Source organism: Plecotus auritus (genome assembly GCF_963455305.1).
Source record: "Plecotus auritus genome assembly, chromosome: 3".
NCBI lineage: Eukaryota > Metazoa > Chordata > Mammalia > Chiroptera > Vespertilionidae > Plecotus > Plecotus auritus.
This window is the reverse complement of record NC_137772.1, coordinates 163,020,369-163,038,339: the sequence shown is the minus strand read 5'-3', so window position 1 is coordinate 163,038,339 and position 17,971 is coordinate 163,020,369. Positions and strand designations below refer to the sequence as shown.

Below are 17,971 nucleotides of genomic sequence, written 5' to 3'. Positions count from 1 at the left end.
ACCATACGCATGATGAACCAGAACTAGTGGCTTGGCCATTGAACCTTGAAAGCTTACAAAACCTAACTGGACATAACTCCAGACTTAAAGTCCTTTTTATTCTCAAACCTCAAAACATATTGACGGAACAAATGACCTTCCTGTGTCCAGATCCATTCATAAGCTCCCCCAACCCACAAAGAGATACCCATAAATACAGTCTGGACTCTTACCAATAACTTGCCTGTTTTGAAAATATAAACAGTTCAGGCATACTTTCAAGTTTTGTCCCTTTAAAAATGTATGGCTATACTCTCTTGTATGATGCAAACGACCATGAGTTCACAACTCAATGGGCTTTAACTGACTACAATATTACTTATGTTACCTCTCTAATGTTGGGAAATTCAAGGAATAATGCCACTCAGTCCTGCAAATGTCCTGCTCCCATATATTACTAGGGGTCTAGATAAAAAACCTGGTATTTGATGTAAAATGGATAAAAATCTATCTCTTAGGGAATTCCAGCCTGCAAACTTGGAACAAACTCTTTTAATCCTAACCCAAATATATAGAAACCTCAGGCGCTCTTTTAATCATTCTCACGATAACTTCAATGTCTTCTGTGTTGGCAACTATTGTGATCATCCAGCATATGAAGGCTACAAAGTCCCTCCTTCGTACGTAGGACATACTACTTCCCTCAAAGTCTGGGTTGAAGGACCTAATTACATGATTTCACTTGAAGGTACTGGCTGTTTCTTCTTGTGTGGGATGCAAATATATCACCTTGTCAACCCCATGGTGAGGAGGATATGGTATTGTGGTATCAGCACCTGATACTGTCCATGGAAGATTCTCCCTTCCTCAGCCATTATCCACAATCTATAAACTTCGACCAAAATAGACCAAATGGAATTGGTATTTTGGGCATGGTCTTTTCAGTCCTCTTTCCACCTGATACCCCATGATAAATGAAGCTTTGGATAGGCCTTCACTAGAGCTTCCTTTCAGGTATGGAGTAGCTGAATTAGAAGACAATCAGAAATCTTAACTATTTTTGTAGCACAAATATTGAATGCTACTACAACTGCTCTTGAAGGACAACAAGCAATAGAGTCTGTCTCGAAGTGTACTTCACAACTGTAGGGCTCTAGATGTGACAGGTGTCCAGCAAGGCAATACTTATGCCCTACTGGAAGAATGTTTTCTATGTTAACAAATTAGCTAAAGTGGCACAATAGTTTGAGGTTCTAAAACACAATGTTAAGGTCCTTGAACAGACAGAACAGTACCCCATAAGTTAAGATTGGACAGACTTATTTAGCTGGTTGCTTAGAGGAATAGGGTTTCATTCTACATTATAGGACTTAATCATATTGGTTTTTGTGATTATACTGTTCACTACCTTAATTTGGTGTCTGACCAGGTGCATCCAACAACTAACAGCCACTACCACCAATAATGGTAGCCCAATGCCTAGAGGTATTACAATGAATAAATTCGACTGAGACCACCTCTACAAAGGAACTTTTGATCTGAGGAGTGCGACTTAGCCCTACTTCTGACAAGTCTCCTTGTTGCTCAGAGGTGGCCATAAACTCTCTTACTGTACACTACGCTCTCTTCTACGTGGAAAATGACATATCAGGAATGAGCATTCCTGGAGATGAGGGATCAATGTTGTTCTCCCAGTGACATACCAATGATACTTCCCAATGGTTGATCATCAATGCTTTCTCAGGAAAGATCTCAATCCAAAGAGGGAAACATGAAAGAAAAACAGCAAAATGGAGTTGATGTTGTCAAGAGAGCACTGTAAAATAGAGCTGGGAGGTCTCTGGGAAGCTGAGCTAACTCACTTCCTTCCATGTGAAACTGAACTTTTGAACTGGGCCAAACCAAAGAGCTACATCCTCATACAGTTTCTGGAACTGGTTCTGCACCACTAAACTCTCTATTAAATAATAAAATTTCCCCCTAGAAATGGACATAAGCAATCAGTCATGGATAGCATAGTGTAAATTGGCTTGCCAGCCCCAACACAGCTCCTTCAAAGCAATTTATGTAATCCTTTTGAAAGCCTCCCCTTTTCGGTCTTTATAAACTCTACCTCTTTCTTCCCCCCTCAGAACACATTGGGTAACTACTTAAATCTGTGACTTCTTGATTTGAAATTCCTAAGGCCTCCAAAAAAATCTTTTGTTTGCCTTCCAGTTCTTGGCAAAATTGATTGACACTGTCAGAAGAAAGATAAAATAAATCAGTAGGTGATGGGGGTATGTTGGGAAGTGGTTAAGTACTATGGGGGAAAAAAAAGAGAACAAAGAGGGGCAAGAAGGGAATACTGGGAGGGAGGATAGGGAGCTGTGATTTCAAACAGAGTGGTTAGGAAAATCCAGTGAGAAGCCATTTAGCAGAGATCTAACCCTGGTAAGAGAAGAGGCATATGGCTATTTGGGGGGAAATCATTCCAACAAGTGCAAAGACCTTGACTTTGCTTTCCTTATTAGTTCTTATCTTGCCCATTTCCTCTCCTCCGGTAATTTGGTAATGATGGGGAATGGGAAATAACTTTGAAGTCCTGATTAATTTAACAATGTTAACCTGCTGTTTTTCCTGGCCTTAGTCACCACCCCCTTTAGCTCATGATGAGTTTCTTTACCCAGAGGTCCTGAGAGAGAAACCCTGGATGAGGACAGTTTTGAAGACTAGCAATTATCTCATCTCTAACTGGGTTGAGAGAGAGAGAAAGGGCTGGGAAATCAACTAAGAAAAGAGATTCCAATTTCAGTGTTTCCCTTTATAAAAATCCTGCTTCTTACGAAGTTCAGCACATGAAGGAAGGCTTTCAGGACTCTATTCAATGCCAGAGACAATAGAAAAAAAAAACCACCTCAAAAAACAAAACAAAATCTATATATGTAAAAGGCTAATACGCTGTGCCCTGCCCTCTGGGTAATGATGTCACATAGCAATGCCCGGCTTCCTTTCCCTAGCGACGACTAGCCTCCTTGCAGTTTCTTCAGCCCAGGAACAGAACTTGCTTTATAGCCAGGTGGAAACACTTCACACTGTAACCAAATGTCTGTGAAGTGTTTTCCCGTGCCTCATTTCATTTGATCCTCACAGAAGTCATGGAGTAGGTAGATAGGAGACTTGGTAGAATCCTATTTTCTTTTCATTAGCTGGAAAATGGAGATTTAGAAAGCTTAGAAACTTGACCCGATTTTAAAGAAGAAATGGTGGACCTTGAAAATGATTTCAGGTTTTCTCACTGCACAGAATATAGTCAAACACTGCTGCAGTTAAATATTTTAACCTTTGTTCTCCCTGCGTGATCTAACAGGGGTCCTCAAACTACAGCCCGCGGGCCACATGCGGCCCGCCGAGGACATTTATCTGGCCCGCCGGGTGCCGCTGCCTGTCCTGCTTAGCAGCCGACTCGTCCCGGGCCCGCGGTGCGCACAGGAATTTGTTCACAGTTTTTTTTTTTAAACTATAGTCCGGCCCTCCAACGGTCTGAGGGACAGTGAACTGGCCCCCTGTTTAAAAAGTTTGAGGACCCCTGATCTACAATAATAATCTGCTTCATGTTGATATTTACTGCTGTGTTGCTGACAATTACCTGAAAGAGAAGTTGGGGTGCTTCACTGGGCTGGAAAAAGTTTAGCTACATCAGAAAGCAGGTCTAATTAAGCAAGTTTATTCTATGTCTATAAAAGGCTAAGTTGACTCATGCATGCACGATACATAAAAGCTCTCACTGGTGACAATTGCACATGTGTGTTTCCATCTGTCATTGTCAATCGTGAATTTGGTTGACACTTCTATTATAGAGAAAGGGCAAATAGCGATATTAAAATATTTCTTCTAATTAATTTCCTTTCAATGTGCACGAATTTGTGCACCAGGCCACTAGTTATAAATAAATAATCCCATTCTATTTCATACATTTAAAAATATAAACATAGTAGTTGATACAATTTAACATAAAATAGTATTTCTAGTATAATTTTAAAAAATATATTTTAAAAGATTTCAGAGAGGAAGGGAGAGGGAGAGAGGTAGAAACATCAATGATGAGAGAGAACCATTGATTGGCTGCCTCCTGCATGCCCTGACTGGGAATCGAACTGCGACCTTGATCCCTCATAGGTGGTTCATAGGTGGACGCTCAACCAGTGAGCCAAGACGGTCAGGTTCTAGTATAATTTTAAATTATGGATACCTATGAGAAAGTTATAAAACTTGTACTTTCCTTCTATTAACTCCAATTTCAAAAAGGGTCCTATTGTTCTCACTCTATGTCTACATGTATTGTGGTGGTAGTGCCAAGGGACCTGTAGGGCAAGGCTCTACTATGAAAGTGCCTTGAAAAGTAAAAAGTGTGTTATTCAAACATCAAGCATCACCACTGTTCACTAGGTGCACTGTTGCTTCTTTTAGAAATATGGCAACAATTTAATAGCATTAGGCGATAGACATGACCTCCTTCCCTTCCCCCAGCCAGCCCTGCCCCTGGTCAAACTCCCAGACGAATTCCTGGTGGAGGGGACAATTTGCATACTATGCTTTTATTATATAGAAGGAGGAGGATTGTTATACACCTCAAACTAATATAATGTTATGTGGTCAGTTGTACTCAATTAAACAAATCGTACTTACCTCCTTTATAGTATTAAAGTGAGATAGTGCCCGGGACTCCATTTAAAAAAAAACAGTGCCTGGCACAAATAAAGCACTCAAAGACGCTGACGATTATTATTTAAACCAGAGGCCCAGGGTACGAAATTTGTGCAAGGGTAGGGTACCTAGAGGCTGCCAGCTGGGGCCTCCCTTCACACTTGCCTTGGCCTGCTGCTGCCCACTCACCTGCTCTACCATCCAGGCCCAGTCCTGCTCTGGTAGGGGCTCGTAGGGGCCCATAGGGCTTGCAGAGCCTCCACTGCCACCCACTGCCAGTGATGCATCATGCCTGTCATGTTACACACCGCCCCCTGGTGGTCAGTGCACATCTAACTCCCGGTTGGTGGAACTCCCACTGGTAGGAACAATTTGCATATTAGCCTTTTATTACATAGGATTTGCAAAAATATCTACAGTGGAAGGGCACCTCGGTGTTCTATTGACAACTACCATAAACATACATCTCTCAGGATATCATGTAAACTTTTGTTTACTGTCAAAAATCAGCGACATCAATTTATTATTAGTTTGGTTATCTCCTGGGCATTTATTAAATCCTCATTCTGTTAGTTCTTGTGCCAGGGGATTAGTTGCCCTTAATCCAACACTTTATCACTGGAGGAAAAAGTTCACAGCGCTAGTAAATCTGAAGTATATGTCAGCGCTTCAGAAAGGTTATTGTGAGAAACTAACTAAGAACATCTTGAAAGGCACCCAAGTCTGGTGGGAAGGTGAGAAGGGCTGGGCATTGTGCCCCTGCCCTGGGATGTGAAGAAGGGAGCTCCCTGCCTCTGCCTACTGGTTGGCGCTCAGAACGCTCCCGGCATTATTTCTAACTGGCGGCTGAAAGGGATGGAGGAGTTGCTCTCCTGTGGAGTTGAGTCACGTGCTTAAACGCGCAGGGGGCAGCGCCAGAGCGCCCTTCCCCCTCTGGCCGAAGTCGGGCCTCACCTGCTACAGGTGTCCCCAGGTAGTCGAACGCGTGGCCACCAGCTCTCCTCCCGCTCGGAGCCGCGGGCCGGCGACTCGGATGCCGGCCCGGAGCGGGGAGAGGGGCTGTGGGGGGAGGTTAGCCGCCGTGGGGATCCGGAGCTCGCGGGCTCGGCGCCCGGCCGAGGGCACCCCGCAGGGGAGAGGCCGCGCCTCCTCCCGGAACTGGCAGGCGGCCGGCGGGGAGCGGCGGGAGCTGGGCGCCGCGCACCACGCCGGAGGCTATGGAGGTCCTTCCCACAGGCGGGGGCCCGGCCCGGCGCCCAGAGCCTGAGGAGAGGCCGGAGGACGTCGTGGAGGAAGCGGTTCCTGCAGTGCTCCCGGCTCCATCCCTGCGGGACGCGCCCGCGGCGGGGCTGCCGCCGGACCCCCAGGATTCCTGGGAGGGCGAGGAGGACGCGGAACCAGGCGAGCGGCGGGGCGGGCGGACCAGCCGCACGGCGTCCCTGGTGAGCGGGCTGCTCACCGAGCTGTACAGCTGCACCGAGGAGGAGGAGGCGGCCGGCGGGGGCCGCGGGCCCGGGGGCCGCCTGCAGCGCCGCGACAGCCTCGACAGCTCCACCGAGGCCTCGGGCTCCGACATGGTCCTGGGCGGGCGCGGCGACTCCCGGGAGCTGCAGGAGCTGCGGGAGCGGCCGAGCCAGCGGCACCAGCGGCTGTACCTGCGGCAGAAAGGTGAGGGTCGGGAGGGGAGCCTGCGGGAGCGGGGAGCCTGTCGGAGGGAGCGGCCGCAGGCCCCCACCCCCCGCCCCCCGGCCCTGCGCTCCCGAGCCCCCGCGCTCACCTGCGCGCACCCGGGCTGAACGGTCTAGCGCACAGATGTTAAGTCCGGGGTGTCTCCATTGATGTGTTGCTGGCGTCCACAGTGTCACGGAAACACGACTAGACGTGTTTCTTGTCTCCCCCACCCGCATCCCCTTCGAGCCGTGGAGTGGAGCCTCCGTGGTTGGCGTGGCAGCCGCGGTCTCCACTCCGCCCCATGTGTTTGTGGAAGCTCCAAGGGGAGAGGCAGTCCAGGTTCTAATGTCGCCAGAACAGCTGTTAGGACAGGTTTGGAGTTTATGATAAGTGCACGTGACGTAGGGCGCTGGGACCAGTGAGGCATCTGGGGGCTTTTTTCTTTTTTTTTTTAGTTTAAATAATCCGCCTCCCTGGCCACACTACTGGGATAGTGTTTAGCGAGGCAGAATAATTCCATAATTCGGTTTCTAAGCAGAACGTTGGATTCCATTTCTGCCGGATCGTCTGGTTTCAAGAAGCTCACTAGGTGGATTTTTTATTAGTGGAGAGCCCTAGTGTGTTGGCATTATCACTTGGAGAATGTTGACATTATCAGTTGGAGAGGTCATCTGAAAATGGCCTTGGTTTTCAGGGGGAGAGGAGAATTTGGTGTTTCTTTTGTTATCAGACTCTGATGCTGTGTCCTAATTGAGATCTCCCCCCCACCCTCAACTGTTAATAAGTAGTGTGCCCACCCAGTTATTACAGTTGTCTTTTTTTAAATAGATATGTCAAGACTTCAATTTACAAAATGAAGTGAGGTGTGGAAAACATGCTAAACCACAACATTTCTTGAATTCATGTCCTTGTGCTAAACTATCAGGGGAGAGGGGAAAGAGAGGATGCATACTATAATATCCTGTCTCCTCTAATTGAAAAATCAGATTAGCTGTTGCTAGAAAACAAAAGAAAAGGAAAAAACATAACCAGAAAAGGAATAAATCTGTCTGCTTTCTCAAATCTATGTGAACAGCTTTCAACTTCCTCTTTTGGCTTCCCAGTGAAGATTTTTTTCCCAGCTGATTGTTACAAATGACTTCCACCTTCCTCCCCCTGCCTGGGACTTTGCTGGAGTTATGCCATTTCATTTTATACAATTATTTGGCTGTTCTCAGAGCGTCTGTTTATGCCTAGAGTTCCGTAGGGCAATAGTTCTTTTAGAAACCAACAAAATCAATTTTGAAGAATTATGATTTGGCTTTTCATTACTGAGCAAATTTGGCAGATTAGTAATTTCCTTTTGGCAGAGGAAATATGGCAGGCTAATTTTTAAAGAAGTAACACTACAGCTTTGCAAGTGGATTTCAAACAAGTGACCACTGTAGTAATCATTCTTTTTTTTAATTTAAATTCTTTATTGCTTAAAGTATTACATAAATCTCCTTTTCCCCCATGGACCACTCCCCGGCTGCCCTCACCCCCCCACCCCCTGTCTGTGTCCATTGGTTATGCTCATATGCATGCATGCAAGTCCTTTGGTTGATCTCTTACCCCCTCACCCCCTGCCTTCCCTCATAGGTTGGACCGTGTGTTCAATGCTTCTGTGACTCTGGTTCTATTTTTGCTCATCAGTTTATGTTGTTCATTATATTCCACAAATGATTGAGATCATGTGATATTTATCTTTCTCTGACTGGCTTATTTCGCTTAGCATAATGCTCTCCAGTTCCATCCATACTGTTGCAAATGGTAAGAGTTCCTTCTCTTTTACAGCAACTTAGTATTCCATTGTGCAGATGTACCACAGTTTTCTATAGTAATCATTCTTAAGACCTGTAAGTATGCGTTGCCCAGGTCTCAGTCTTATTGCATGGTTAGTTGCTTGTTAATCTTTTCTTGCAGTCAACCCTGTTAGGATGAACAAGATACCGTATTCTAATAGCTACGCCCCCTCCACCTTTATCAATAAACATCATTAGAGTACTAAGAAAAAAATAATCAGGTGACGGAAACAGCTGTCTGCTTAATTTTACAGTTTATTAGGTTACCTGTTTTGTGTGTGTTTTTTTCAGGGTAAAAAAAAAAAATCTCTCAACATAGTACCTAGTAGGAGTCTCATATAATGCAGATAACCTGTATATTAATTCTCTCATTTTTTTCTGTTAGAGATTTTGCTGTAGCATCAATGTAGCACCTATTTTTACATATTTAGCATGTGTGGGTCCTTTATTTATTTGAGGCACCAAAATGGTTTCTCAGGAAATCTACACTCTTCTCAGTGTTTTCATTAAGGGATGAACTTTGGAGTCAAATGCGTGAGCTGATATCCTGCTACTGTTCCTTACTAACTGTGGGACCTCAGGCAAGCTATTTAACCTCTCTGTCTCATTTCTCTCACTTATAAGTAGGGATAATAACAATACCTACTTCATAGGACTGTACTGAGATTTATATAAGTTAATGTGTATAATGTGCTCAATAAGTGTTAGATATAATAATAATATTTATTATATACATTGGGATTCCTTGGAAAGAAACTTGTCCATTGTTTGTCACTTGATGATCTCATTTTTTCCTGTTTATTTAAAACTGTGTTAGGAGCTGTAACTGATGCCGTGGGGCATACAAAGATAAAGAAAACTTTATTTCTGTCATTGGGATGCTTTTATACCAGCAAATCATGCTGTACATTTCCAAACTCAACCCTGAAGATTTTCCCATATTGGACAATACATATAATTCAGAGACCCACAGAGCTGTAGGCACCTTAAGAGTCACTGAAAAATGATTCTTTTGTGGAAGAAAGTATAATTTAAATGCAAGATGATAGTCCTATCCCTAGAAGGAAAAATTTTAAACTTTCAAAGAAATGTCTGCTCTCGCTGAAGGAATCTAAGAATGAAGAGCCTCTGATCTCCTCTGGTAGCTGGTTCTCATAGTTGATCATTCTTAGAACCCAAATAGTTTCATTTAACCTAAGTGAGCTCTTATTTCCCATGACATGCCACCGTGTTTGAACTCAGGGTGAGAGAAATAACTGGTCTATGTTCTCTTCTTCATAGACTTCCCTTATTCTTATTTTAGTGCTATTTATGTTCATGTTTATAAAGAATATTCACATTTGTTTCTCAGAATAACCTAGTATTCTAAGCATAATTTGAGTCTTTGAGCACGACCTTGCCTAAGATCACACAGATAGTTGTTTGGTCCATAGGAAGTTCTTATTCACTCAAGGTCAAATAGCATTTTGCGGATGACATGGTCAGCTATGACAGAGGTTAAAGCAACGCCCTGCACTTCTCTTATACAGGCTCACAAAGTTCACTTCCTCTGACCTCTGAAGTATTTTTCTTACTTTGGAACATTTCTTTTGTTCTCTTCCGATCCTGTCTAGTTTCTCCAAATCATTTTCAACATAAGTAGATCCAGCCCCCACAAAGGACCTCTATTGAGCGCCTAGCCAAGGCCAAGCTAAGTGGAAGGCTTTCCTGCCTGGCAGGTCACACTGTAATGACTGACAGTAAAATGTCAGGAGTGGCAAACAACACTCCCAAATTGTGATGATCATTCACATAAAGATTGTTGACATTTCCGATTCCCAAGTCTTTTTTCACTTGTAGAAAACTGCTGTTGAGAGTATTAGCTTTATGAATATAGAATTATTTTTAATTTGTTCATTTAAAGGAAATTTACTTTCTGCACATTTGAAAAATTACAGAGTCTCGAAGATGAGATATTGTACTTAATATTCAAGCTATTGGAAGACTGAATATTTAATTTTTTATTTTTTTTAATATATTTTATTGATTTTTTACAGAGAGGAAGGAAGAGTGATAGATAGTCAGAAACATCGATGAGAGAGAAACATCCATCAGCTGCCTCTTGTACACCTCCTACTGGGGATGTGCCCGCAACGAAGTTACATGCCCTTGACCGGAATCGAACCTGGGACCCTTCAGTCCGCAGGCTGACGCTCTATCCACTGAGCCAAACCGGTTTTGGCTGGAAGACTGAATATTTAAAATGAAACCAGTATTTTCACATTGACTTGCATTAGAAAATGTGATAGTATTATTTACTTTTGACTGATTATTTGTGCCGGGCCAGCTCAGCCAAGGGTTCGGTGAGCCTGAGTCAGGGCGGTGAAGGATTGAAGAAAAGACAAAGAGAATAAGCTGGGTCTTGTGGGTCTCCTGTACTTGGCTGAGGCCACACGGAAGGATCCAGACGGCAAGCTGATGCTTTATTTTATAGTCTGAGAAAAACAAGGTAGTGGTCACCATAGTTACAGTGTTCTTGTGAGTTTCACTTGTATTGGCAGCACTTGCTGCACCTCCCACAGCCCTTTAGCTACCCAGGAAGGATCTAGGGAGTATTATAAGGTCAAGCTTAATTATGCTAAGAGGGCTGTGCTCTCTAAGCTGGGACTTGTTTGTGGCTTTGCCAATAGGTCAGTCCGAGGCTTAACCCTATAGCTGCTCCCTACAATTATTTACAAACAAAGGTGAATACTTTAAAAAATATTTATCAGGCCCTAGCTGGTTTGGCTCAGTGAATAGAGTGGACTGAAGGGTTGCGGGTTCGATTCCCCTCAAGGGCAGGCGCCTCAGTTGCAGGCTCGGTCCCAGGTCCTGGTCGGGGCCCATGTGGGAGGCAAACAGTCAATGTGTCTCTCTCACATTGATGTTTCTCTCTCTCTGTCTCTCCCCATCCTCCCTCCCTTTCACTCTCTTTAAAAACCAATGGAAAAATATCCTTCAGTGAGGACTAACAACAACAATAAAATATTTATCAGGTTTATCATTGATGCAACAGACTCAAAAAAGATTATTTTCTTGCAGCTTAGTCTCTAAGTACATTGATGATACCAAATATACATGCCAGTTTTCAGGCTTTGAAAGGCAAATTTGCAATCAGAGCTAAATATGGTAAAAGTTAAGAGTCTTGCTTACATATTACAGGTAGATAAAATTTATTTTACAGTATTTGTCTCATTGACAGGGCAAGAAATGGATGAGTGACTTATTTGATCAGAATATCTTAACTGAATACTGAGTGAGAACTCAGAATTACCTACATGGATGTTCTATATCTGTGGTCGGCAAGCTGCGGCGCCACATGCGGCTCTTTGGCCCCTTGAGTGTGGCTCTTCCACAAAATACCACGGCCTGGGCGAGTCTATTTTGAAGAAGTGGCGTTAGAAGAAGTTTAAGTTTAAAAAATTTGGCTCTCAAAAGAAATTTCCATCGTTGTACTGTTGATATTTGGCTCTGTTGACGAATGAGTTTGCCAGCCACTGTTCTAGATAATTATCTTACGATTAGTATCATGTTGGCATTTGTATTCCTGTCAGGGTGTGTATCGTTCTATTTTAAATCTTCTTTTCTGATAGACACTAATGAACTGAAGACGATCCTCCGAGAGCTTAAGTACAGAATTGGCATTCAGTCGGCGAAGTTACTCCGGCAGCTGAAGCAGAAAGATCGGCTTCTGCATCAAGTCCAGAGGAACTGCGATATTGTGACGGCCTGCTTGCAGGCCGTGTCCCAGAAGAGAAGTAAGTGCTGTCCTGGGGTTAGCCCTTTGGCCACATGCGACTGGAATGGTAGTGAGCTGAGTCAATATGTCGTGTTTTTGAATCTGTTGAAAAGTGTTAAATGGAAACTTATCCCCTCAGAACTAAGAACTACGAACAACTTGTACAGCTTCCTGGTTTTTTTTTTTTTTTCAGTTAAAAGGTATGTTGCATGTCTGAGGTTACAAACTTAGTTTTCTTATTCTCAATTTGCAGCAGCACTTCACTGTGACATTGGTATTTTTACATGATGCTACACAATGACGAAAATCTTTATTCTAAAAACAGCACCTGATAGATACAACCTCAAAGGCATATCTTTGTTTTCATATTCTCTTTGTGCTTAGTAAGTGAATTAAAAACTGGTTTAAAAGGAGACTCTTGTAACAGGATCTTACAACTTGCTCTGAGTCCTGAAAAAGACAAAATATTTTAACAAACCCATCTAGTAGGTAATGTGGTCATAACTAAGAGATGCATGGTTTGTTAATTAAGTTAAAAATCGTTAAATTACTAATGCATGTCAAATACCAGATAAAAGCTTGTGAATTTTATAATTCTCCATGCAATCGTTTTATGTTTTATTCTGCTAACATTTCCCTATTTTTGTTTTGTATTCTTTATTAACATGCAGCATGGCAGAACAGTATGTTCAGGTATGGTAAATATAGGCACCAACGAAGTGTTTTGCTGAAACACCTGTGGCAACTTTTTAGGTGCATGTGAAAGTTGCCTTTTCCTGTTCCTTTACTCTGTCACATTTTATATGTAAAGTGACACCTCCTAGAGTTTTGTGTTTTTTTTTTTAATTCCAAATTAAGATGTGTTTCTTTTCATAAAACAATTTTCAGGGCGTGGTTAGTTTCAGATTACATTAATGGTTACATTCTGTTCTTATGTTTATTATTGAAAGAAAGTACTAAGTTTTCTTACTCCACTTTTATTGTATCACTGTCTGTTATCCCTAAATTCTTCTTCTTGCTATTTACTAAAGAAGGTTTCAACCTAATGTGTATTAAATACAATGCTGCTTGATTATCATCCTATATAATAAAAGGCTGATATGCAAATCGACTGAACTGGGGAATGTCGGGTCACTATGACATGCACTGACCACCAGGGGGCAGATGCTCAACACAGGAGCTGTCCCCTGATCAGTACGCTCCCACAAGGGGAAGCACTGCTCAGCCAGAAGCGAGGCTCATGGCTGGCGAGCGCAGCGGTGGTGGCAGGAGCCTCTCCCACCTCTGTAGCAGTGCAAAGGATGTCTGATTGCCTAAGCCGTCAGCCGGACATCACCTGAGGGCTCCTGGACTGCGAGAGGGCACAGGCTGGGCTGAGGGACCCCCCACCCCCCAGTGCACAAATTTCATGCACCGGGCCTCTAGTAATGACATAATGGTCCATATGAGAAGCAGGAATGTAGTTGAGTAGACTTTTTTTTAAAGGTATATATATTTTAATTGATTTCAGAGAGAGGAAGGGAGAGGGAGAGAGAGAGATAGAAACATCAATGATGAGAGGGAATCATCAGGCTTGGCTGCCCCCTGCACAACCCCCACTGGGGATGGAGCCCACAACCCAGGCATGTGCCCTGACTGGGAATTGAACCGTGACCTCCTGGTTCGTGGGTCAGTGCTCAACCACTGAGACACACGGGCCAGGTGTTGAGTAGACTGTTTTTGAATAGAGTTTTCTCCAGAGCCAGGCACTTGTCTGAAATAGCTAGAGAAGGAAGAGGGTATAGCTATATAGATGTATATATATCTATGTCTGTCTATAAAACATTGGCATGCATTATAGGTATCTAATGTTTTTTCATGGATTCTGATTGATTCACAAGTGCTCAGTAAATATGTTATTATTTTCCTCTTTTAAGACTTTTATTTTAAGATACAAGTTTTGATTCTGATATTTCTCCTTTCACAATTGTGTTTCCACCTACCCATTATTGTTGCTTGTATCAGAAGTGAAAAGCACAAAGTGGTAAGTGCACTTTGTGGTAAGTGGAGTTTGGATGTGTGGGAAAGCATAGGGGAGATGGAGCCAGTGTCAGGAGACCGAGAGGAATGTCCGGCTAGCACAGGACCATGGGCTGATGATTACCAGGGACTGACAGCGATTTAGGATTTGAACCTACTTGCCGGATGAAAGGACCAACATTTATGTCTTTGTAGAAAAATGTGTCCGTAAGCATCAGTTTAACTTGTAAATTGGTGAATGCATACTTCCCATGTACTTTAGGGTTTGTCTCTTTAATTCTAGACAGGGTTTTGCATTTCAGGCAATATAGGGTTAATGGCTTTTTTCCTTGGAAATTCAAGTCTCACCTTGGTAATAAGACTCTGTTAAATGTAACAGAATATTTTTTGTTGATTTATGAAATAACAGTGCATCAAAATGATCATTTTCATCATATGATACTGTTTTATGATGTAGATAGACAGTGTTAGAAATTGGATTAGGTGGTTCTTTTAAATCCCTTTTAGGTTTCCAGAGGTTAGATGTTTTATGACTAAATGCCTGCTTCCGGTAGTTCCACTTTTTGCCTCTTTCCTCAAGTCCAATAATAACAATTAGAGTTCTGAAGAATTGAGATTTTATTGTCACACTGAACTTTCATTTTAGTAGTGATTGGCACGGATGCATTCAAATACCGCATTCATGTTGACTCATTTACATTTGATATGCAAAAATCCAGATAACCTTTTTCCCTCACATGGATTCAGTGCTTATAGTTCTTTCCATAAGTGACTTTCCTCCTTCCATAACCTACTATGGAATAAAACTATTTTAATATTTGTTAAAATGGGTTATTTCCTGTTGATAAAGAGGTATAATAATTTTGAAATAATCATAAGTAAGTGTGGATTATGAACCAAAATGACTAGATCATTTTTATTTCTAACACAGATGATGTAACTACTTAGACTTTATAGTTTTCTACACTAAGCCTTATGGTAGAATCCCTTTATTTTAAAATGGGTGGGAATAAGAAAAGCAGGATCAAAATTTGCCTTAGAGAAGAGCAGATTTCCCCCTTATATTTATCCATTCATCTAAGGATAATCATGGTATAACCAATTTAATATTAATAATAAAACCAATGCCCTAGCTGGTTTGGCTCAGTGGATAGCGTTGGCCTGTGGGCTGAAAGGTCTCCGGTTTGATTCTAGTCAAGGGCACATGCCCAAGTTGCGAACATGCAGGGACCATGCAGGAAGCAGCCAATCAATGATTCTCTCTCACCATTGATGTTTCTCTCTCTCTCTCCCTCTCTCTTCCTCTCTGAAATCAATAAAAATATTAAAAAAATAAAATCAATAATAATAATGGCAGCAGCTGTAACCATTCATTATATAACTGCTTTCTGCCAAAATGTTGGTTTTATCTCATAGCAATTCAAATAAAGTATGTATCTTTAGGCACATTGTGTTAGGAAACTGAGATTCAGAAAGTTTAATTTGCTAAAGTCTCATAGATGAGTGGTTGAGATGGAATTTGAAGATAGATATCTCTAAAGTCCACTCTTTCTACCATAAATTTTGACAAGAGGGTTCTATTTCTTAGCAATTAATTGATACTTCTGTAATATTATTAGAATACTAGAGGCCCGATGCACAAAATACATGCAAGTGTAGGCCTTCCTTCTCCCAGCTGCTGGCACTGGCTTCCCTCGCAGCCCTGGCTTTGTCTGGAAGGATGTCCGGTCTAATTAGAATATTACACTTTTATTATAGATGGGTGTAACAATAAGAAATTTGTAACATGCATAGGACATAATACAATTTTCAGGTTTATGTATTCTGAATATGAGTCCTTGTCAGATATATGTGCTGCAAATACCTTTTCCATTGATTTTTTTCCCATTTTTTAGAGAGAGTGGAAGAGAGAGGTAAAGACAGAAATATCGATGTGAGAGAAACACATTGATTGGTAGCCTCCTGCATTCCCTGACCAGGGCCTGGGGTGGGGACAAGCCTGCAACCAATGTACGTGCCCTTGACCAGAATTGAACCTGGGACCCTTTGATCTGCAGGCCAACACTCTATCCATTGGCCAAACCAGCTAGGGCTCTGCTGTTGCTTTCTCAAATTTCTTAATAATTTTTGAACAAGGGGTCCACAAATTATGTAGCCAGTTTTGCCTTTATGGCTGGTACTTTTTCTATCCTGTTTAAGAAATCTTCTTTCGAGAGAAACCAAGATGGCAGCATAGGTAAGCACCTAAACTGCTGCCTCGCACAACAATTTTAAAACTACAACTAAAAGACAAAACGGACATCATCCAGAACCACAGGAAGGCTGGCTGAGTGGAAATACTACAACTAGAAGGAAAGAGAAAAGCACACTGAGACTCAGAGGAGGCAGAGGTACTGAGATGCACGCGGAGAGGACTGGCAACTGAGTGCGTGGCTGGCTTTCTGAAGCGGGAGGGAGACAAAAGCTCCCGACTGCACTGAACTCCAGTTCCGGGCAAGACTCTGGGGACCCAGACTCATACGGGGTGAAACTGGACTGTCAGGAAAGAGAAAAGCACACTGAGACTCAGAGGAACTGCGGAAGGCAGCGATACTGAGACACGTGCGCGGAGAGGACAGGCATCTGAGTACGCGGCTGGCTTTCTCAAGCGGGAGGGAGACAAAAGTTCCTGACTGCACTGAACTCCAGTTCTGGTTGAAACTCTGGGGACCCAGACTCATTCGGGGAGAAACTGGACTGTCTGGCAGCAGGTGGAACTCTAGGGCGGCTTTCTCTCAGAGGTACTTGCAGCGATTACCACGGGACACTGAGACACAGGGGCCTATTAGGGCAGGGCTGACGGGAAACCAAGGCTGTCTGCTCCGCCCTGAGACTCCGCCCCATCCAAGCTGAGCACAGAGGTTTTTGCAAGGCTTGTCTCATAAGGGTGTCTCCAGCACAGAAGTTCTCCCAGTGTAGACACAGCTGATCCTCACAGCCAATTGGCCTGGAGGTCAATTCCTCCCAGTGATACCAACAACAATCAAGGCTTAACTACAACAAGACTGTGCACACAGTCCACAAAGGGTTGCTCCAAGAGTGTCCACCTCAGGTAACTGGGGAGGCTGAGCCACTGGTCCCTATAGGACACCTAGCACAAAAAGCCACTCTATCAACTCAGGGAAGCAGCGAAAATGCGGAGACAAAGAAACAGATCACAAACGAAAGAAATGGAGGAAAGCAAACGACTGGATATAGAGTTCAAAACCACGGTTATAAGGTTTTTCAACAATTTTCTAGAAAAGGCTGATAAATTTAGTGAGACCCTCGAGGATATGAAAAAGGACCAACTAGAAATTAAGCATACACTGACTGAAATAAAAAATATTATACAGAGATCTAACAGCAGACTAGAGGATCACAAGAATCAAGTCAAAGATGTGAAATATGAAGAAGCAAAAAACATTCAACCAGAAAAGCAAAAAGCAAAAAGAATCCAAAAATATGAAGATAGTGTAAGGAGCCTCTTCAAGCGTACCAACATCCAAATTATGGGGATGCCAGAAGAAGAGAGCAAGATACTGAAAACCTATTTGAAGAAATAATGACAGAAAACTTCCCCCACCTGGTGAAAGAAATAGACTTACAAGTCCAGGAAGCGCAGAGAACTCCAAACAAAAGGAATCCAAAGAGGACCACACCAAGACACATCATAATTAAAATGCCAAGAGCAAAAAATAAAGAATATTAAAAGCTCCAAGAGAAAAACAGTTAGTTACCTACAAGGGAGCACCCATACGACTGTCAGCTGATTTCTCAACAGAAACTATGCAGGCCAGACGGGAGTGGCAAGAAATATTCAAAGTGAGCCCTAACTGGTTTGGCTTAGTGAACAGAGCGTCGGCCTGCCGACTGAAGGGTCCCAGGTTCGATTCCAGTCAAGGGCATGTACCTTGTTTGTGGGCACATCCCCAGTAGGTGGTGTGCAGGAGGCAGCTGATTGATGTTTCTCTCTCATTGATGTTTCTAACTCTTTATCCCTCTTCCTTCCTCTGTA

The 17,971-nt window shown here is 42.9% G+C and overlaps 1 protein-coding gene across 2 annotated transcripts in view; it reads left to right on the top strand.

Moving 5' to 3' along the window:
- Positions 1–5,876: 5,876 nt before the first annotated feature.
- TBC1D30 (TBC1 domain family member 30) overlaps positions 5,877–17,971 on the top strand; it is a 90,363-nt gene continuing 78,268 nt past the window's right edge. For both annotated transcript variants that reach the window (XM_080662494.1, XM_080662496.1), the window contains exons 1-2: positions 5,877–6,333; positions 11,771–11,935. In XM_080662494.1, coding sequence (XP_080518620.1) covers positions 5,883–6,333; positions 11,771–11,935 — 616 coding nt within the window. In that variant the 5' untranslated portion in view covers positions 5,877–5,882. The remainder of the gene's footprint in view (positions 6,334–11,770; positions 11,936–17,971) is intronic.